This window comes from Naegleria gruberi (assembly GCF_000004985.1).
Source record: "Naegleria gruberi genomic scaffold NAEGRscaffold_56, whole genome shotgun sequence".
NCBI classification, from domain to species: domain Eukaryota; phylum Heterolobosea; class Eutetramitea; order Acrasida; family Naegleriidae; genus Naegleria; species Naegleria gruberi.
The window spans coordinates 245464-266519 of NW_003163271.1; the positions used below are offsets into that span (position 1 = coordinate 245464).

At 34.2% G+C, this 21056-nt stretch overlaps 13 protein-coding genes across 13 annotated transcripts; 6 read left to right on the top strand and 7 right to left on the bottom strand.

The window, feature by feature from the left end:
* Positions 1 to 207: 207 nt before the first annotated feature.
* NAEGRDRAFT_81325 (abc transmembrane transporter) lies at positions 208 to 2784 on the bottom strand. Its single transcript, XM_002672115.1, has 2 exons — positions 1958 to 2784; positions 208 to 1885 (listed from the first exon to the last, which is right to left on the bottom strand). The coding sequence occupies exons 1-2, from the start codon at positions 2774 to 2776 to the stop codon at positions 209 to 211; spliced, it is 2496 nt and encodes an 831-aa protein (XP_002672161.1). The 5' UTR covers positions 2777 to 2784; the 3' UTR covers position 208.
* Positions 2785 to 3770: 986 nt separating this feature from the next.
* Positions 3771 to 4814, top strand: NAEGRDRAFT_52487 (uncharacterized protein; the record flags this gene model as incomplete). Its single annotated transcript, XM_002672061.1, has 1 exon — positions 3771 to 4814. The coding sequence occupies one exon, from the start codon at positions 3771 to 3773 to the stop codon at positions 4812 to 4814; it is 1044 nt and encodes a 347-aa protein (XP_002672107.1).
* Positions 4815 to 5252: 438 nt separating this feature from the next.
* Positions 5253 to 6452, top strand: NAEGRDRAFT_52488 (uncharacterized protein; the record flags this gene model as incomplete). Its single annotated transcript, XM_002672062.1, has 1 exon — positions 5253 to 6452. The coding sequence occupies one exon, from the start codon at positions 5253 to 5255 to the stop codon at positions 6450 to 6452; it is 1200 nt and encodes a 399-aa protein (XP_002672108.1).
* Positions 6453 to 6657: 205 nt separating this feature from the next.
* On the top strand, positions 6658 to 7263 carry NAEGRDRAFT_72862 (uncharacterized protein; the record flags this gene model as incomplete). Its single annotated transcript, XM_002672063.1, has 1 exon — positions 6658 to 7263. One exon carries the CDS (start codon positions 6658 to 6660, stop codon positions 7261 to 7263), a length of 606 nt encoding a protein of 201 aa, XP_002672109.1.
* Positions 7264 to 7526: 263 nt separating this feature from the next.
* Positions 7527 to 8108, bottom strand: NAEGRDRAFT_72863 (uncharacterized protein; the record flags this gene model as incomplete). Its single annotated transcript, XM_002672116.1, has 1 exon — positions 7527 to 8108. One exon carries the CDS (start codon positions 8106 to 8108, stop codon positions 7527 to 7529), a length of 582 nt encoding a protein of 193 aa, XP_002672162.1.
* A 79-nt stretch (positions 8109 to 8187) lies between these two features.
* On the bottom strand, positions 8188 to 8766 carry NAEGRDRAFT_72864 (uncharacterized protein; the record flags this gene model as incomplete). Its single annotated transcript, XM_002672117.1, has 1 exon — positions 8188 to 8766. One exon carries the CDS (start codon positions 8764 to 8766, stop codon positions 8188 to 8190), a length of 579 nt encoding a protein of 192 aa, XP_002672163.1.
* A 204-nt stretch (positions 8767 to 8970) lies between these two features.
* On the bottom strand, positions 8971 to 9687 carry NAEGRDRAFT_72865 (uncharacterized protein; the record flags this gene model as incomplete). The annotated part of the gene is made up of 1 exon (XM_002672118.1): positions 8971 to 9687. One exon carries the CDS (start codon positions 9685 to 9687, stop codon positions 8971 to 8973), a length of 717 nt encoding a protein of 238 aa, XP_002672164.1.
* Positions 9688 to 10035: 348 nt separating this feature from the next.
* Positions 10036 to 11223, top strand: NAEGRDRAFT_72866 (uncharacterized protein; the record flags this gene model as incomplete). Its single annotated transcript, XM_002672064.1, has 1 exon — positions 10036 to 11223. One exon carries the CDS (start codon positions 10036 to 10038, stop codon positions 11221 to 11223), a length of 1188 nt encoding a protein of 395 aa, XP_002672110.1.
* Positions 11224 to 11482: 259 nt separating this feature from the next.
* Positions 11483 to 12757, top strand: NAEGRDRAFT_72867 (uncharacterized protein; the record flags this gene model as incomplete). The annotated part of the gene is made up of 3 exons (XM_002672065.1): positions 11483 to 11608; positions 11689 to 12403; positions 12441 to 12757. The coding sequence occupies 3 exons, from the start codon at positions 11483 to 11485 to the stop codon at positions 12755 to 12757; spliced, it is 1158 nt and encodes a 385-aa protein (XP_002672111.1).
* An 803-nt stretch (positions 12758 to 13560) lies between these two features.
* On the bottom strand, positions 13561 to 15060 carry NAEGRDRAFT_52492 (uncharacterized protein; the record flags this gene model as incomplete). The annotated part of the gene is made up of 1 exon (XM_002672119.1): positions 13561 to 15060. The coding sequence occupies one exon, from the start codon at positions 15058 to 15060 to the stop codon at positions 13561 to 13563; it is 1500 nt and encodes a 499-aa protein (XP_002672165.1).
* Positions 15061 to 16657: 1597 nt separating this feature from the next.
* Positions 16658 to 17854, bottom strand: NAEGRDRAFT_72869 (uncharacterized protein; the record flags this gene model as incomplete). The annotated part of the gene is made up of 1 exon (XM_002672120.1): positions 16658 to 17854. The coding sequence occupies one exon, from the start codon at positions 17852 to 17854 to the stop codon at positions 16658 to 16660; it is 1197 nt and encodes a 398-aa protein (XP_002672166.1).
* Positions 17855 to 18157: 303 nt separating this feature from the next.
* NAEGRDRAFT_72870 (uncharacterized protein) lies at positions 18158 to 18928 on the bottom strand (the record flags this gene model as incomplete). Its single annotated transcript, XM_002672121.1, has 1 exon — positions 18158 to 18928. The coding sequence occupies one exon, from the start codon at positions 18926 to 18928 to the stop codon at positions 18158 to 18160; it is 771 nt and encodes a 256-aa protein (XP_002672167.1).
* A 999-nt stretch (positions 18929 to 19927) lies between these two features.
* NAEGRDRAFT_72871 (uncharacterized protein) lies at positions 19928 to 21010 on the top strand (the record flags this gene model as incomplete). Its single annotated transcript, XM_002672066.1, has 1 exon — positions 19928 to 21010. One exon carries the CDS (start codon positions 19928 to 19930, stop codon positions 21008 to 21010), a length of 1083 nt encoding a protein of 360 aa, XP_002672112.1.
* Positions 21011 to 21056: the final 46 nt, after the last annotated feature.

Sequence of the window (21056 nt, forward strand, 5' to 3'; positions counted from 1 at the left end):
CTCAGATACCAATCAATGCATTCTTGATTTTGGACATATTGTTGAAACTTTGAACAAACTAGATGCTGGAACCAATGAAAAGGTACTACTTATGAGCAGAGATGAACAATCGCTCATCGTAGTGACCTACAAGGATTTGAAGAATTCCATCAAGACTCAATTCGCCAATCTCCTTCGTAAAAATAAAGTATAAAAAAACAATTAAAAATTAAACTCCCTTTCTTGGTTTTAATGTGAACTTTAAGGCAATGTAAGCAATGATTCTCATTCCAACTGAGATACCCAAAACTATTCCCAAATTAACCCAAGTATTCATCAGGCCATTGTTCATTCCATAATAATCGAGAATAAAGTCGAGATTTGGATATGGACACGATTCGTCTTGATCAGTTGGACAGTCTATTGTTCTTCCACCAAATTCATTTACAATGAGAGCTTTAAATCCATAATTGAATGGTGAAAAGTAGGTGAACCAAGCCAAGTAAACTGGAATTTGATCGATATTTCTATAAAATCCAGAAAAGACATGGAAAGTTGTTGAAATGGGAGGTAAAAGCATGGTGGCAATTTCTACACGCCTCACTAGAATGGCCAAAACCATTCCAAAACTATGAGCTGCCTGTGAAAGTACCAAAATAATCAAAATGAACATTAAAAATCTATCAATAGTTAAGGTCAATCCTGCCAACAAGTAAACTATCGTTCCAAAAAACACTGGATGAGGAATAATCAACAACATATCCGCAAAGAACTTTCCAAAATAATAACTACTTATTGAAAAACATTTAGCACCTCGTTCTCTTAAAAAGTACAATCTCTCTCCTCTGAAAATTGAGATTGGAGTACCAAATGAATTCGACCACTGATTAGTAACCACAAAGAAGAGCAAACCAAGCTTATTCTGAACTGAATTTTGATCATTCTTTGTCTGAAAGTAAATAAATCCAACTAAAATTGCATAAATAATTTGTTGAATAACTCGAATTTTTGTAAATTTGAAATCTCTGTACTGATTGAGGAAACTTCTTAAAAACATGACAAGGAATTGAGTCCACCATGTTGATTTCTCCACTTTTGGTAAAGTACATTCTCGTAATTCGAAAGTGTCATGCACAGATGGAATAATCTGTTGCTTAATCTTTTCAAAACTGTCAACAATCTTATTAATCCTTTCCATTTCACTTTCATGTGTCTTTTCATGAGCAAATATAGCATGTGAATCCTCTGTTATCATATCCATCACAAAATCTGCTGGATTGTAATTGTCATTCATTGCAAAACCAATCTTTTTAAAATACTTTACAACTTTGCTAGTTGATCCAAAGTATGCAATTTTACCACTTGCTAACAGGAGTAAATTATCCAGATAATCCAAAATATCAGATCTAGGTTGGTGAATTGTCATAATCACTGTAATATTATGAGTTTTGGCAACGTGTGAAATTGTTTGAACCACGTCGAGGGCTGTCTTTGAATCAAGGGATGTACTTGGTTCGTCTAGAATCAAAATTGGAGGATTGGTGAGTAGAGCAATCGCAATGCCCAATCTCTTTCTTTCACCTCCACTAATTCCTTTGGAAAGTCCAACTTCACCAATTAAGGTATCAGCACACTTTTCCAATTTGAGTAATTGAAGAACGTAATCAACTTTTTTCATCTTTTCTTGATAAGAAGTCGTTGAAGGAAGTTTCAACATGGCAGAATATCGTAAAGTTTCTCTAACTGTCAAATTTCCCATCAATAAATCATCTTGATAGACATATCCCACTAATGATTTCAATCTATTTTTCACAACCATTCCATTTATAATAATTTCACCACTCGTACATTTCGTCTGTCCAGCTAAAATATTTAAAAGTGAAGTTTTTCCTGCTCCACTAGGTGCCTAAATTAATTTCCAAAATTGGTAATATAACATTTACACTCTCTCCAACAATTCAAATCATTTCCAACTTACCATGATAGCCAATATCGATCCTGGATATGCAATACCATCAATTCCATTCAAAATTTGAATAAATTTACTTGGTTTTTCCATTTTTGAATCGCCTTCCTTTTTTAAACTTTTTGAAATGATATCATTGAGGAAACTAGTTTCTCTTTTGACCTGATAACAAATATTTCTCCATGAAATAATTGCTCCAGTTTCATGTTTTTCATTTTTCCAATCTTGGAATTGATCCAGATAAATTTCACTATACGAAACTACGTCCGATTTACGAAATGAACCTTTTGTGGGAGAAACTAGCTTTTTCACAACATCTACTAAAGTTTCTGTTGGAGTTTTTGCGGAATCTTTTGAATTCATCTTTCGAATAGAATAAGACGAACCAGTTTTCTTCATTGAATGTTCCTCAATTTGTTTTTCATGTGTTCGAATGATTTTTGACAAATCCAGAGATATGTTATAATCATCTTCCACTAGAATGTGAGTTTCGTCTGAAGAAGTTGAAGAATTCGGTGAAGGAATCTCAATATTCGAAAGACTATTCGAATAGTAAACTTTGTGATGATTATCAACATTATTATCAATGGCATATAATAAATTTGGCGTATTCGGTGATATTTCATAAATTTCTGGCGTTCCAAAATTTACAGTTTTCGTCTTGGTATGCTCCCGAGCTGTTGTTGGTATTTCTAATGTTTGTTTAGTTTCGTTTTGTTTCGTTTCATCCAATATGATGATGTTTTCTTCGTCTGCATGTACGATTGCTGTACGTCGACGAGTCATGGATGATTGCTCCACATCTCGCCTTGTATTTGAAGATTCGTCCATATTATTTCAGTTTCTAATAGAGACGATTTTTTTAAAGTTTGTAATACACTTACATTTTCATTAGAATAGCATGCAAATGCTCCCAAAAGTGCATCCACAAGAACATTTTCTCTGACAGTAACGTTTTTTACCTCATGATAGGAACCTTTAATGTCAACTGTCAAGCCATTTTCTTTCATTTTTGCCAAGTTGCAATGTAATTGGATATAATGCCGCACCATACAACAGGAAATGAACAAACATTAATAAAATTTACCTTACATTCATGAAAGTCACATTAGAAATCATTAGTTTACTTTAGTTTTGCAAGTAAAAGAAAAGTTTACAAAAAATTTTACAATTTATTAAAGTACATTCAAGGCAATAAACTCTTAAATAATTCGTTGCATTGGCCAAATACATAAACAACCCGGTTTTGACCTTTCGTCAGTGAAAAAACTCTTTCTTGACTATGAATCGTCCACTTTCTAATTTTCATTCGAATAGCCTTCATTGGAAAGCAATCGAATTTGATGAGAAATGCATTTTACAATTTTCGCAGTATTTCAACTACAGTTTTTGAAAGGTCCTGAAAAAAATACAAACTCTCAAAAAGAGAAAGATAATTCACCAAATAGAAATTTTTTTTTTATTTCTTTATTTGGTAACATTAGGTATGTGGATAATGAATTTATTCTAAACTTGTCGAATATTCATCAATTCTTTAATAATTTTTGAAATTCCATTTTCGAATCAAAAATGATTCATCAAATCAGAAAAGTATATCGGGCGGAAAAGTAACACTGAACAACTGGTTGTAGTTACGGCTGCACTTGTAGACAACTCGAATATTCATCAATTTTACGCAAAATTATTTGCGTCCTTATTAAAGCAAGCAAAAGCAAGGGAAGAAGATTTGGATTTTGGCGGGAAAAATGTGGTTTGCTCACCTGTTTCTGTGGTTGTGGCCCTTTCGATGGTTTTGGTGGGTGCGAGTGGAAAAACATTTATAGAGATGGTGAGAGGCATGTTTGGAAGTGAATTGGAAGAGCAGGGATTGGATTACTTTGGAATCATTGAGAAAGATGTCAAGCCAATGATGGAACAAATGATGAAGAGTTTCAATATTGAGAATGATGATGATTGTGGAACGACCCTTAGTATGGTGAATTCTATTTTCCTATCTGATCAATTTACGTTGTTAGAGAGCTATCACTCATTGGTCAATCAAACGTTTAATGCTAAAGTTGATTCGTGTGATTTTGTGAATAATCAAGAAGGAGAAATTGCAAAGATTAATAAGTTTGTTTCAGATTTTACAAAGGGAATGATTCAAAACATTGTAGATTGTAATTTCATTCAGAAAACAACTCGAATTGTTTCACTGAATGGGATTTATTTTGCAGCTCAATGGAAAGATCAGTTTGATCCATCCGAAACTAAAAAGAAACCATTCTTCACTTGTGATGGCTCAGATTCCGTTTCAATAGAAATGATGATCAAGAAGGATACAAGAGTTCTCTACGGTAATGATGATCCTGATGAGGATGAAAATCCTCAATATCACTGGATTAAACTTCCCTACAGAAGTGAACATTCAATGATAATCATCATGCCAATGGACAAAACTGAAGAAAATGATGTGTTTGACAAGTGGATTGTGGAAAAATTGGAAAGAATGTATTACTTCTCAACTGAAAGTATTACCATGGACAGACTTTCACTTCCCAAAATGAAAATCAAGGAAAAGGTCAACCTGAACGATGTCTTTAAATCTGAACCATTCAATATGAAAAGCATGTTTTCAGAGAATGCCAACTTTGAAAGAATGATTCAAAATGATCATCTTCCAATCACTGATATTTTCCACGAATGTGTTATTGAAATCAATGAAGAGGGAACCAAAGCGTCTGCCATCACTATCAAAGGAAGAGGAAAATCAGCTAAAAGCAAATTCTACTTTGATGTGAATCGACCTTTTGTAATGCTCATTACAGAAAATTGCACTCAACAAGTTCTATTCATATCGAAAATTAACAATCTTTCCAGTAGTGAATAATAACTAACACCAACAATTTTATTAATTGTTTCTTCAATTTTGTAACGATTACCAAGTTCCAAAAAATGTTAACAAATCATCAGGCAAAAAGTTAGTTTTCTTCAATGTTGCGAATTTTTATAAGAATAATAATAATTGCTTGTTTATGATCATTACCATCATCATGATGAACGAATACTGATACTAATAATAATAATAATAATAATTTAATTTTTATATTACTGAATTGATTGATGAACAATTGATGAATAATTAATTATAGGGAAGGGAGAAAATAATTCCTTGTGCAACCGATCAAGATCGGGTCGTGAATTTGAAGGTTGTACAGTGAATCGTATCTTTGCAAGCTTTTCTCATACATTTTCCAGTACAAATCCAAAGTTTCAAGACAATTATACTCCTCTCGATCATAGTAAATATGAATTATACGAGTGGAAAATGTCGACCAATCAGCCACAAATTGTCATTAAGGAAGTTAGTACTGGAAAGGACTATATGACATTATTAACCATGGATGGTCGATTGTTGTTTATGGGACAAAATACATTTGCATTGGGTTCTGTATTGAGTGGAGAAAAGCTTCCTGATTATGTAACATGTCTGGAGGAGGCTTGTGTAAAGGTAGTCAGTGGGAGAGGTGATAATGGTGTAGGAGAAACCTTTTTAGAATTGGGTAAGAAGGAGACGAGGAATTTTCTTCATGTTGGAAGTGGAATGTACTTTATGGTAGTTCTTACGTCAGATTATAGATTGATTTCTTCTGGATCTAATGAGTGTGGACAGACAGGTGTTGGTCAAAATGCTAGTAGCATGGGAGGTTTTTCTGAATGTGTTTTCAATAAGGATTTACAAGATTCAAAGAATGAAATATTGAGAGGAATTGTTAAAATTGCATGTGGATACCAACATTGTATGATATTGACTAGAGATGGAACAATGATTGGAACTGGGTGTTCCTACCAACGTCAATTAGGTCCAATTGAAAATGATATATCCTATGAATTTACAAAATTAGTATCTCCTGAAACGACTACTCCAATAGTAGATATTCAATGTGGATACTTTAGTAGTTCATGTATTGACGCTAATGGAATGGTATATGTAGTTGGACAAGAGAGTTACACTCGACTCGTCGCTGCAGAGAAATGGACCAAATTACAAACTTTTATTTATGATCCAGTTCAATACATGACAATGAGTTGTTCCAATTCATTCTTTCGAACAACAAGTGGATTAGTCTATCACAATTGGGGAAGTAATGATGACAATGAAAACAAACCATTTGAGAATTTGCAAAAATTAAGTGAGATACCTAATGTGGAATATATATTTGGAAAGGAAAATTTCTTAGCTGTAACGGAATCTAAGGATATCTATCTCTCCACAAACTCTTCTTGTTCTGGAATTATTAAACCACCAACATCTGATACTCGTTGGTTTGAATACAATGGCCTCAAACAACACATTCCTAAAAATGGAAGATATCAACTATTCATCGCCGATGCATTCAGCTTTTACATGTACTTTATTCTATCCTCCAATAAGGAAGGTCACTTGAAGGATAATCTGAAAATTACACTCCAAAAAGGACAAACAGATTTTGAAAAGAATTATTTCATGGACATTATCATCAAGTAGTAATCATACGAATTATTATACTTGTAAATATTAAACTTGTTAAAGATCATCCTTCACCATATATGATTACTACTACTTCAAAACCAAGTACAGACCTCATGACCATATACCATCACATTTACAAATAAATTCAGTGAAAATCCTGCAACTGTAACTCTTTAAAAAAAAACGGCGCACTATTTTTTGTGAATATTTTAAAAAAAAAATGAAAAATTCCTTTACTGCCTCCGTCGTGATGACCATTTTCATGGTTGTTGTGTTGATGAGTTTATTGGCGCTTGATGTTGTTGAAGGTATTATGGAATCTCGTGTTCGTTTAATTGACTCCAACTCACAATTAAATCGTTTCCTCTTCCGTGGTAATACTCCAATTGAACATGGAAATTTTGCGATTGGAAAGTTGAGAGATTTAGTCAGAGAGGTTGGAAAGAATAATAATGTTCAAGTGCCTGATGAATTCTATTTGATTGATGTATCATTCTTGAATATGTTTGAAGAAGATTTGAAGGATGAAACAGAATATTTCAAAGCTAATCCACATATTGGTGAATTGGTTCATTGGACTATTATTGGTAATCCAATCAATGGTACTGATTTACCTGAATGGTTGAGAAAGGATCTTGCTATTTATGAAAAGAAATGGGATAGAGAAGATAAATTGATCGATAGAGTCGATCAGCTCTATAACTGGATTCACACTCAAGATAGCATTCATAATTTGAATCAAGATGCTCAATCTGCCAAAGCTTTGGTTTTCTACATCCATTGTGAGGCTGGAATGGATAGGTATGTAGAGTTTCATATTATTTAAAGTTGTTAACAAGTGGAATAGAACTGGTGAAGTTTCAGGTTCATATTATTTAAAGTATAACAAGTGGACATATATGCAGACTTTGGAATATGATTATCATGTCGAAAATAGACCAATTGAGTTCATGTCACAAAATGCATTGAACTGGTTCTGTTGGCATCAATTTTACACTCTTGGTTATCCAACTGATTGTAACTTGTCACCAAGCAGAAACAAATGAATTTAATTTTTTGTGTCAATTTTGTTTATTAATATGAGGAGGATTATTCAAGACTTTGAATCAGATCATAATGTTGTTTCTTTTCATCGTAGGATAACCAAACTTCCTTATTCACATTTTTCACATGTTCTGGATTGACTTCAATCACTTCAGATTGAATAATCTTCCCAGAGACAATCAAAATTCTAAAGGCAACATTCGGATACACTCTACTAGCTGCCACAACACTTGTAAAATCACCAAAAGTTCCACTCTTACTCAAACTATTCAAATATTCATCAAAACTTTGTCCTTCCTCAACAAATAGAGCATGTTTCAACTCTAATCCATCAATTTTAGTTTCCAAATTATTTCGCATCCAACCAACAATTTCCTCTCTCAATTTTTGATGATTCTTTCCATTATTAATTCCTTTCGAAAGACTATCATAGAGACAATTGCCATCCGATACGGAGGGAATAATTTTGAAATGATCAGTTAGTAATTTTCCTCGGAGTGATGATGATGATGAAATATTGTTATCAGCAAAAGAAAATCTTGATGCAGAGAAATTACGCAAATAATTAATTTTTCTATTATTACTTGAAAAATTGGTGAATTGTTTTCTGCTTATAGATTTAATCATTTTTTTTTGATTTTTAAAAATTGTAATGGAATTGAGCATATTTGGTAATTGTTAATAAATTGTTAATAATAAATTCATTTTACTGTATTCCAGCAAGTTGTTTCAATGTAGCATCATTGATTCCCTCCTTTCGAATATCTTCTCTGCATTTCATATCGGTGGCTGATAAGTTCCATAAGGATTTGGCTGCGAATGAGCTCACTTGCTTATCCTTTCCATTGGCAAATCGAATTAGTTGTGGAACAATTGCATGAGAGAGGAGAATCTTTTGATTTTCTGCATTCTTGGTCATGTTAAATAAGGCAGCATTATACGATTCCAAATTTGGTTGTGGAATTGGACATGGAGATTTGGAAAACCATTCAGCAATGAGTTTTACAAAACCACTCTCTCTAAATGCCTCAATATTTTCTCTCATATTGGTCAATTTGACCAACAAACTTGTGGCCATATTGAAACAAGATGGTTTTTGAGAGGCAATGCTAATTTCATCTCTCAAAAAATTGGTCAAAATAATTAAACCTCCCTTAGATTGTGAAAATTCGAGGCACATTTCTGGACTAGCATAGCATAGGGAAACTACTGAGGAGAGGACATGTTCGAGAGCTGTCTTGTTTTTTGAAGAGAACTTTTTGAAGGCCGACACCAAATTGGACATGATGAATGTGTGTTCGTGGAGTTGAGCGGAAATTTCTGGATTTTGGACAATGTTTCCAACTGCTCCTGCAGCACTTTGAGCAATTGAATCAACTGCATGAGTGAGGAAATTGCTTACCACTTTCAATGCCCTAACAAGTTGAATTTCAGAACATTGTCCCTTCTTTTCACATACAAATGAGAGTGACATTAGACAGTTAGCAAGTCATTCATTATTTTCACTGTTTGGATTCTCTAAAACGGAAACCATCTTTTCCACAAATCCTTCCTTTACCAATAATTTCTGAATGGAACCACTCTCATCATCACTGACAATTAAATTGTAAACACAAAAGACAGTTTTCGATCTGATTTGTTCCAATTGTGTTAAATCTATTTGTTTCACTAAAATCCTGAGAAGTGATTGATCATTGGCTGAGTTTTGTAATTTCTGAGCCATGTATTTTCCAGTGGTTGCACTTGTAGAGCTAGTTGTGGTGGAATTTGAACTTGCTTTTACAATTTTTGTAATAAATGTTGGTTCCAAACTCAGGAATGAAATCAGTGATAACACATTTCGTTTCATTTCTTCTGTAAATTTGGCATCTTTCAATATTTCTGAAAAAACTTTGATTGAATTTTCCTGATTGACCATTTCTTTTCGTATTGAGGCATCATTATCCTCACATAAATTAACCAATGCACCAATTCCATACTCTATAATCGCCAACTCACTTGAATGATTCTCCAAAACCTTGAAAATCATTGAAATTCCACTCTTAATTTCATTTCTACATTTATCCAACGTTGCCAAATTCAGTAAAATTCCCAAAACATTCTTTACAATTCTCTTATCATTCTGTTGATCATTTAATAATGAAATTATTATCGGAATCCCTCCCAATCTATGAATTTCAAACAAATTGGCATCTTCACTTGTCATGTTAAAAACATCTCCAATGGCGGACAATTTAACTAACGAATTTCCTGTTTTGATCTTGTTCAATAATTGACCTAAATCTTGTGGTTGGGAAGGAGTAGCTTGTGCTGTGAAAAGTTGGTGTTGTGATCTAATAAAACCGCACAGAAAAAGTACCTACTCATGTTTGACATTTTTTTTTAATATTTATTTTGAATAGTGACATGACAACCATTACAAATCATCACATTATTGACTTCCTTTTAGAGACATTATGCAGTAGTATTTACAGTTTTTCACCTTCACAATTCTTCATCATTTTCAACTTCCTTACAAAATTTTAAATATTGAATTTAATCTTTACAAAAAAAAATGTCTCAACATCAAGATGATGAATTTACAGAACAAGATACCGTTCCGGATTGCTCTTTAGAATCCCTCTCCATTGTCTTTAATTATGATCAATTAATAAAAGATCGGAGTAAGATGCACAAAATAACCAGAAAATCAAACTCTAAATTTAATAATAATAATAATCGTGATGATCATGATGATCGTGATGATAACAATTCGAGTAATGGAGAGAATCATTCTGATGAAACGTACTATGTTGGTGCTTCCAATAATTTTGTTCGTGTTTTTACGTTGAATGGAAGAAAATACTGGATAGCCCAAGCCTTGTGTTATCATAGAGCACCCGATATGAAGATTCACTTCTCTGTAAAGAGGAAGGATGTCCCGAAGGCTTTTAATGTGATTGGAAAGTACTTTTTCGAGAGTGGTATGAAATTTGGAATGAAATCTATAATGATTGATGAAGAGACTGAGGTGAAGAGCAAGAATTCTGGAAAGTTGGATTTGAATTGGAATACGGAGGGTGGAAGAGAAGGTAATGATCGATCATTTACATTGGAATGGCCTGATTCAATGAGAGGTAGAGAGATTACAGTGTATATTTACAGATATTTTCACATGGATCAAATGAAATCGGTTTGCGAGTATGATTGTAATGATCATGAATGGATGAAGGAATATTCAATTTTTGACAAGGGAGGAAAGTATGATTGTGATCAATTTACAGAACTCGATTCGAAACCCTTCCAACAATTTGAATTGGTGCCAGAGATGGAAGAACCTTTGAGAATGTTTAGGAAATGGATTAGACACGTTGAATACTTGTTGGAGAAGGAGAATATTGAACCAAATGGATGCGCAGATGGTGATTTACCACTCGGTGGAAAGTATGCTTCATTCAGAAATGAAACATTCATTCCAATAATGAATGCACACGTAGAAGAGCCAATTTTGCATAATTCTACACAACAGAAGGAAGCTGTAACATCTAATAACGATTCGAAAAGTGTTAATGACATGTTCTTTTATCCTCCCAATTTCACAGGATGGAATGCAGCCAACAATCCACAAGCCATTACAATGTATAACAATCTCCATCTAACAAGAAATGCATCTTGGGATCATTTCCTGGATCATCTTCCATTAATTTCCATTGTACTAGCACCAATAATTATTGGTCTATTATTCGCCAACCAGACTCCATAAATATATTGGATCTCAATCTCTAATTTTTTGAGAAGATATTTTTAAGGGGTATTAATCAGTTTTTTCATATTATAATAATAGTAGGACGATATTTAAATGTATTAGATATTGATTGTAATATTTCGATCAATTTTCCAATTGTTTAGCCATTAATCTTCCAACTAAAGACATTTTGAAATTTGGTCACCCAATTTGGAAGGAATCTTTGTGAGAATTTACTTGGGTTGACCTGTCAGTGGCATTAGATAAATCAAAAAAAATGGTCTTCTCATCCAAGATATCCATCACTGGTTTAGGCGCTCCATCACTCACAGAAATACCAATCAACCGATGGACGACAGAGAATGTAAAACAATGGCTTTCGGAAGAAGGTCTCGATAAGAAAGTGGTAAAAGGTAAATTAATAATTTTTAACTATTCGAAACAATTTATTCTAATTTTAACTATTCGAAAGTATTTAAAAAGAAGAATGTTACAGGTGCCATGCTCATCGATCAAAGTCAAAGTGATTTGTCGACACTTGGCGTGCCTGACAAGTATTGTGAAGCAGTTTATCATAAAATCCAACAAGTTAAACATCGACAAGTAAAATCAGGAATTTTACTTCCACCAGAAAGTGGCATGACCATTGTACAGAAACCAACATCTTCAGAATCAAACTTTGGAGATCGATTGACCATTTCAGGAGCAAGTACTGAAATAATTATCACACCATCATCGTCAGCTCAAGAAGTTTATGATGATGAAGGAGTAGCCAAGACACCTCCTAGAAAGACAACCACCACCAGTAGTGCCATTAATATTAATAGACAAGGGATGGCAGGAGGAGATGAACAATTGGTGGATAATACATATTTTAAGAAGAGTACATTTGATGAAATTCATTCATTTTTGCAAGAACATGATAGAGCAAGGGAGATGGAACCACTTACACCTGAAAAGAAAAAACCGATTGATGTGGTGTTTGATGAGACCAAGTTTAAAAAGGAATATTTGATTAGTGACTCGGATTTAAAGCAATTGACGTTTGGCAAGGACCAAACAGTTCAAGAAATGGAGAATGAACAAAAATTTATTCTGGATTTGGAAACTGGATTGTTAGTGTTGAAAGCTAGTAAGAAGGAAAGATGTAAAGATATTCCATTGTGGACGAATGAGTTTTCTGAAAAGCAAACCGAAAGTATGTAGTTTATTGAATTTTATTCGAAACTTGCAAGTGTTTGCATTCTGCCATAAAAAGTTGGAATTTTTAATCCCAAGAATTGGAGAGGATAAAGTGACAACCATTGTTCAAGATTTGATATTCCCTGAAAGATTCAGATACAAGTACCTGAATCCTCTTAAAATGCAAAAAGCAAAGAGAGGATCAATCTTTGGAGAAGATCCATGCACTCTGAAAGTGAAATTGGTGATTGCAGAAATTAGTGATGGAACTGTTCATGCAAGAGTGAGAAAATTTGGTGGTGCTCATGCAGATCCAGCTCGTCAATATGGAGTTGTAAGTCTTTCTAATTTGTTTTTATTTGAAAAATGATTAATGTTTAATTGTAATTTATCATCGAAACTATTCCAATATAATAGTATTCAAGTGGATTAATGTTTGGACCTTGGTATATTGCATGGGATGAGAATTCAATTGCCACTGTGAGAAATGCTCTTCCAAAGGCAGCCATCTCTCTCAATCTTACTACTATAAAGGGAAAGCATAATGTTGGACATTTGCTTGGAAAATTGTGTTCTATCACTTCTCACTACAATTACTCCAAGACTTTTGATTTTAAGTCATGTAATTCTCAGACATTTGTTGAGAGTGTCATTTCATATTTGGAATTGAAGAATGAATATGAAGAATCCATACCTAAGGGACCAGTCAGAAATTTACTTGGAGTTATTAGAAAGAAGGGAGTTGCTGGAATGCACTATTCTGTTGAACATGATGAGAAGATGCTTTTAGTTTCAACAGATTGCAATACTGATTTGAAAATGGAAGTTTTATCCAAGACGAGTATAACATTCTCTTCACATTCAGATTTGGATGAATTTGTATTGTGTGTTAATCATGCCAATCCAGAATATTTCAAAACTGAACCAGGCTTACAAAATTTACAATTACTTTGTTTATTTGATCAATCATTCTCTGGCTCAAATGTTCACAATAGAGACAAGCCTTTTGCTTATAAGACACCTTTTGGAGAGGAAGTAAAATGTCCTTTCAGAGCTTTCGGTTTCTGCAAGCACCAATACGAAACCTTTCAACCAAAGAAGGGAATTGACTATGATTTCTACTCATTGGAGTGGCCACAACCTGTTTTCAAAAAGAAATAAATCATCATTTTCTTATTTTTCATACAGTGGAATGTTTTGGTGTTTGCTGAAATGGCCTGTTGGCTTGAATATCTTAGTTTCATGTGTTTTGCCTTCCAATTTCAATTTAGATGCTTTGGCTCTTTGAATTTCCTCAATTTCGTGTTTACAATCAAAGGCCTTATCCTTATTGTCATGTAAGATATTGTAAGTAACCTCGTGCCAAACTCTTCTTGATTCGTATTCTTTTTGTTCATGGAGTGGCTTTACTACAAGCTCATTAGAGAATGGCAATGATTTGCAAAATGCTGCCTCAAAGAATGGCAAGTCTGATTTGAAAATCAATGGCAATAAAGTGGAAGGATACAGGTCAGAGCTGTTACCTTTGGTAATATTAATCTTTCCACAAATATTTCCTTTGAGATTGAGCAATGTTTTGCCCTTTCTATCAGTCAAGCTTCCCGACACATCATTTCCACTTCCAAAATTCAATTTGACAGTAAGGCCTGACTTTTTACACTTCACCTTGAGATACTCTCCATTTGTAATGGTAGAAGAACCCCAGAACAGACCATTGGCATACACATGAGGCAATGTAAAGTCGTATTCTTCAGTTTCTCCATTTTTCAAATCGACTTGAAGTAAATGCTTTCCAGCAATATTCAAATCAACATAATTCATCTTGAGTTTGGCCAGAATTTGGAAAGTTGATTTCATGGACCAACCACACTTTTCATTTTCCATCAAGAAGGCACTAATTGGAGGATGGTGCGAAACTTGTTCTGCTGTAACCTTGGTCTTGCATTCTTTGAGCATTTCTTGCATTCTTTCTTGGTCTTGTGAAGTTTGATTGGAGAGCCAATTTTCCAACCACATGGCTGTTTTCTTTTCTCCTGATTTTTCCTCTTGTTGTTGTTCATTGACTGAAGAATGCCACTCTGCATGAAACTCCTCTCCAAGAATTGGATTGTATGGTTTTAAACCTTCAAAGCTATCTCCAAAAGTATTTGAACACGAAATGAGTGAAAAGAGTAAGCAACATAACATTCTATCTAGCTCACTATCCATTTCCCTCAACACCTTCAAAGCCAGTGTTGGTTCTGTATAGTAGGTATACAATTCAAGTGTTGAAATTGGTCTCATAATGAAAATAGGTGAACACATTCTCAAAAGGTCAACCTGAGGTTGTAACTGTTTGATAAATTGCCACAGAATTGACGAAGACGACGAATCATTACTCTTCATCTTGTGAATCATTCCCCGATGAGAAAAGTCAGGGTGATGATAAATGTCATCTTGTCGTCCCTCAAAGGAACCATCATCATCAGACGATGATACCATCGAAGATCTATCATCACCATTCGATTCTACCAATGATGAACAGGCACTTGTTCCATTATTGGTGTGTATACTATTAGTATTGTTGTTATTGTTGATTATCTTTTGGAGTTCCTCTTCATTAACACTACTACTATTGTTGTTGTTATTAATACTCTTATCGTCTTCCAACATTGTATTTGAAGCCATCATCATCACGAAGAAGTTAAATTATTATTATTTGGGTAATATAAATTCTTCAAGTTGGAATACTGTCTGTTTTTTTCTGATTATGTAATCACCAAGGATTTCCAACCTCAACTACTTGAGAACCACAACAAGATACCATCACAAGAATCACCTCATGACTTGAGATTTTAATGTGGACATTCGCAGTTGTCTCTCCTTGTTTTCATGTTCAAGTTGTGTAATGGATTTTTTTTAAGCTTTAAAATTTACTGGTTTTTGGGCGCCAATCGCAACAAGCGCATGAATTTATAGTTGAGCTAAGTTGAATTTCTTTGAGATCAATTGAAAATTTGAATACAACAAAACCAAAGTGAAAGGCTTGATCTATTTGAAAAACCAAATTAAGCTTTTTTTGTTTTTCAATGAATTTCAAATTTTAAATTGCAAAATTCTCTATCAATTACCACAAGAAATTCTTCAGTAATTACAAACAAAAAAATGCTCAATCAATTACCACAAGAAATTCTTCTCAAGATTTTGGAGTACGAATATGAGCAAGTTCCTTCCCGAATATTTTTGAAAACATCAAATCACAAAATAATCAAATTCCGATGGATAGGAGGAAATTATTTAATAATGTTAATTTATTTAATAATTTGGAATTTACTTGTAAATATATTAGGAATGTTGTAAATATTGATCAAGAATTTTGGAAGGAATTAGTCATGCATTTGATTGTAAATTATTTTGTGTTTGGATCAGAGTTGGATTTGATTAGGATGGAAATTCAAAAATTGATTCCGAACAAATCAATTTCTTTCAAGAGACTATTTGCTATATTGAACATGTATAGGAAACAGATGAGAACCAAGTTTTTAAAAAGGAGCAAACAAAGTAAGAATCGAGATGTGGTCAAAACTAGGAAAATTCTATTGCTTGGTATTGGTGGTGTTGGAAAATCGACAATTTGTTTTACCTATTCACAGAGAACAACAGATCAAACACTATTTGATCCTACAATAGAAGATGCATTTAGGAGAACTATTTCATTGAATGGAAAGCAAGTAACTATGGAGTTAATTGATGCCATGTTTGGATGTGATGATTTTTCATTTTCAACACTGATTAAAAAACAGGCAATAATAGATGCTGATGGAATAATGCTTGTCTGCTCTGTGAATGATAGGAACAGTTTTGAATATTGTGAAACGGAATTGGATTTTATTCTTTCAGCAAAGAATTTTCTTAATATACCAATCGCGTTTGTGATAAACAAGATTGACTTGGTGAATAATAACTCAAACAGACGAGAGGTGGCATTTAATGAATCTAAAGCCCTTTTAGAATCTAAAGGTTTTGTAAATTATTCCATCTTTGAATCAAGTGCTTTGAAATTTGTAAATATTGATGAAGCTTTTGAGGATTTGGCAAGAAAATGTGATAGAATTACTGAAGTCGATACACTTGCTCTGGTTAGGAAGATCATCAAGAAAGATTCCAAGGTACTGATTGAAGATTTTGAAGGTTCTGAAAGCTCTCAAAACTCTTGCAACCTAATGTAAACATTATTTTCATTTATTTAGAATAAGAATGAAATACAAGGGTGTACCCCAATGGTAGAGTATTAGAATAAGAATGAAATTAAAACAAGCAAGCAAACAATTAGGAAAGAAGCTTGCTTAATATTGGAGGAACCACTTGTTTTAACAGCTCTTCCACTGCATTGAGTTGCTTTTTGATTGACAACAGTCAATTCATTTCCATTTCTTGTCAAGATGAAAGGATTGTTAAAGATTATTGCACTCAAAGTGGTGTCAGAATTAATGTTTGAAACTTGAGCAGACATGCTTGTTGAAGAGCCACATTGACCATTCACTGGACCAGTCAAAAAGACAGTATTAGTGTTGGACTTGGTGACAGAAACACTTCCTGTCAAACAACAACATGAATTGACATCGCATGTGTCTTGAACTTTCCATGTGCCAACCCAAGCAGATGTATAATCCACTGGGTTAGATCCAGTTTGAACATCAACACCACGACTTTGTGAATAGGTATTTCCACCAGTAGTGTAGGTTGCTTTCAATTTAGCTGAAACTGAGGATGAAACTGTGATAGAATTTGAGAATGTAGCAACACCATTAGAAGTTGTTGCAGTTGTTGAACCTCCCAGTGTACCACTTCCTTCCCAACTCAAAGAAATACTTTCTCCAGAAGTAGAAACTGTGTTTCCACTGGTGTCAAGTAATCTGACTGTTGTGGTGAAGGTTTGACCGCTGTTAACAGTTGTTGGAGCAGAAAGATCCAAACCAACAACAGTACCTGTAGGAGTAGTACAACCATAAGAAACACTATACTTCAATGGACAACTCATGATTGCGTTGGTGCACTCAACAAAAAATTTGGCATTTTGTTGATCTAATCTGTATGTACCAGCATAAACGCAAGTAACAGAGCTTGCTGAAGAAGGACCATTGTAGTAACTGAAAGGAAGACCTTGTTTATATTTTTCAAAATCAGCTTCAGAAACAGTGTAGTATTTGAAGGAGCTTCCATCAGTTGACTGAACATTAACGCTATAGGAAGATACAACTTGGCCGGTAGGACAGGTTAGAGAGAAACTAGTATAGGCATGGGCAGCAACACTTTGAGGACAAGTGCCACCCCCACATGTACATGCAATACATGAGCAGCTTTGTCTTGGGCTTCTGAACAAGTTTTGTTCCACAGCCTTGAGAGAAAGTTGAGAAGAAACTTGTTGAGCACAAGCCATTAATACAAAAAGCATAATAGCAGCTAGAATAGATTTGGTGTGAAACATTTTTTTGTCAATGAGAGTCACTGTTCAGTTTTACTAGCTGTCACTTAATACCTTTTGGGAATTCATAACTTACAATGACAGGACCAATCAAATTCAACTGACGTACCATTTACAATGAAACGCAGAGTCCAAAAAGAAGAGAAAGTGTCAATCCATTGTAAAAGCGTCCTACTCTAGAATTTCCAAATGTGTAGTTAACCAAGTTATGTACCAAAAGAATTTAGCCACATTATTGTGAGATGCATTATTTTCAAGATTCAATAGTTTTGTGAATAACTTGTCAAGCTTTTATTGTTAAACATGTTAAACGAAGAGGAGAGAAATCACAACAAGCAAACAAATCAAGAAGGAAGACTTTGTGGTGAGAGAAGTATCACTTGTTTTAACAGCTCTTCCACTGCATTGAGTTGCTCTTTGATTGACAACAGTCAATTCATTTCCATTTCTTGTCAAGACGAAAGGATTGTTAAAGATTATTGCACTCAAAGTAGTGTCAGAATTAATGTTTGAAACTTGAGCAGACATGCTTGTTGAAGAGCCGCATTGACCCTTCACTGGACCAGTCAAAAAGACAGCATTGGTATTTGACTTGGTGACAGAAACACTTCCTGTCAAACAACAACATGAATTGACATCACATGTGTCTTGAACTTTCCATGTGCCAACCCAAGCAGATGTATAATCACCTGATGGATTATTAGAACCAATTTGGACATCAACACTGAGAGATTGTGAATAGGTTGATCCACCAGAAGTATAGGTTGCTTTCAACATGCCAGAAGTAGCAGCTGAAACTGTGATGGAAACTGAGAAGGCAGCAACACCATTAGAGAATGAAGCAACCGTTGAGCCACCCAAAGTACCACTTCCTTCCCAACTCAAAACAACAGAACCAGAAGCTGCCATGGTGTTTCCACTAGAATCTAACATTTTGGCACTTGCAGAGAAAGTTTGGCCACTAGTAACAGTGTTTGGAACTGTCAAGCTCAAAAAAGCCAATGTGGCAGCTTGGCAGGTGCCAACAAAAGCGAGCAATGCGAGTATGACAACAAGGAATTGTTTAGTATTGAACATTTTTTTGAATGATAATTAGAATTAGTTACATTCGTCAATGACGTTTCATACACGAAGGGAATTCAAAAGTTACAATGACAGGACCAATCAAGTGCTACCATTTGTGTATTTTACAATAGAAGAGGTAGAAAGGTATCCTCCTAGCCAGCTGAAGGTAGTCACCAGTTTTTAATTGTTTCGACCTAACGATTTTGTTTACTGTAATCATTTTCTGATGTTATATTATATTCAAGTTAACCATAAACAATGAAGTTAACTAATTCCGAAAGAAACTAGATCATACGACTCATCTGCAAATATTCAATTTTTCGTTATTAAGGGAGGTTTTATTGTTGAGCCTTTCGCCTCCCTTATTGCTTAAATCTTTCCTTTTATGAATTGTAAACGGAGAGGATTAATAATATGGCAATAGATTGTGCTCATGGGTCTTCGTAAAAACAACCCTCCACTACAACTATTATCTAAACACTACCAATGCAAATCAGTCAAATCAATCTCAGTGAGATACCCTTTTTGCAAGTTTATATTAAAAAACAAGAAAAGCGAAGCAATATGAATATTATATCTGTTCTAAATTTGTTTGTTGTGTTCATTGTGTTTGACTACCTGTCCATCATGCTCAACATGAACCTCTGCATCTGAGAGCGTTTCTTGATGATTTACAAACAGAGTATAATAAATTAACTTTCTGTTGATTGTTGTAGAAAGATCCCAACCATGACCACTGTTTGGAATTCTTCCATCTAACAAAGAATTGGTGGCAACAACAACTAACGGAGCTACCCTTTCTGGATTTGGTTGTGGAACAAACTTATTGCGTTAACTCTACATAATATTAGTATTTACATGTAGACAAGTTATAATTATGTTTTTGTAATAAGTACTGAACCACTTTTCCAGCCAATATCGTACACAAGTTTCACTAGACTTGTTTGGCAACAATATCGGAATAAACCTGTCCTCTCTCCAACGAATATGTCACTAGTCATTTGAAAAAAAATGACACAATCACCTTCATCAAATCAGGGTGGTAATGACAAGAGCAAAAACTTTCCCAGCCGTATCAAAAGCTTTTTCATCAAGTCATCTTCTCCAACTAGTCCCAACAATTCCTTACAACCGAGAATTTCATCACCCAACTCTCCAAATCTTCCCAAAACTGCAAGTTCCAACACTCTTCCTATTCATATTCATAATAATAACAATAATATCGAGAACTCTCCATCATTCACCAGAAAGAGTAGTGCTAGCAATGAAATATCATCAGTATTATCTTCCTCTCCACTTGTTAATTCCCCATCATTAAATTCATCGTCGAATATCAATAATATTCGGCATAGTAACAATCAATTTTTGATGGTTTCTCCATCATTGAATAATAATAATAATATTTCTCCACCTAATAATAATAATAATTCTAATAATTATTATTCAACAACAACGGGAACAACAACTTCAAACACTACATCATCTAACGAGGCAATTTCCCCAAATACCAATAATGGTGGTAGTGCTGCTGCTACTAGTGGAGGAGGACAACAACAAAACGACAACAACAACAACAATATTCAGCAGCATCAACTCGAGCCAATTGTTTTTGATTCGCCAAACTCACCTCCAAATCACAGTAAAAACAACGGGTCGTTTTTGGCGGGAGAATTTGATAAGAAAAAAAATCATCATGAGCCTACAGTTTCATCCTCATCCAATTATACGACCACTTCGACATCAAATTCTATCGGAAGTGGTGGAGGTGGTAGTAGAAGAATGGATAGTACAGTATCGGATATTGTTGTTGGAGGACATATTTTGTCAAGTTCAGTGATGAATAGTGATTTGATGCAATATGATTTGAATTTTAATGAGGGAGGATCAAGAAAAACATTTGATTTTCATAACATGACAGCAAATTCGACACTGGGTAGCCTTCCTCCTGGAGGATTTTTACATGGTGCTTCGAATAGTCAAACTAATTTTGGAAGTGTAAGAGATTCTAATGCAATACTTTCGGAGAGTATGTTGGATAGACATCTATTGGATGTCCATCATCAAGATGGTATGTTCATCAATTATCTTACTTGATAATAATTGATTAACTCATTTATATTCTAATAGATTCTATTTCTCA

Coding starts and splice junctions, on each gene's coding strand:
- NAEGRDRAFT_81325 (XM_002672115.1), bottom strand. CDS start 2,776: ATGGACGAATCTTCAAATACAAGGCGAGATGTGGAGCAATCATCCATG. Junction 1,886..1,957: donor GATCGATATTGGCTATCATG/GTAAGTTGGAAA, acceptor AAATTAATTTAG/GCACCTAGTGGAGCAGGAAA.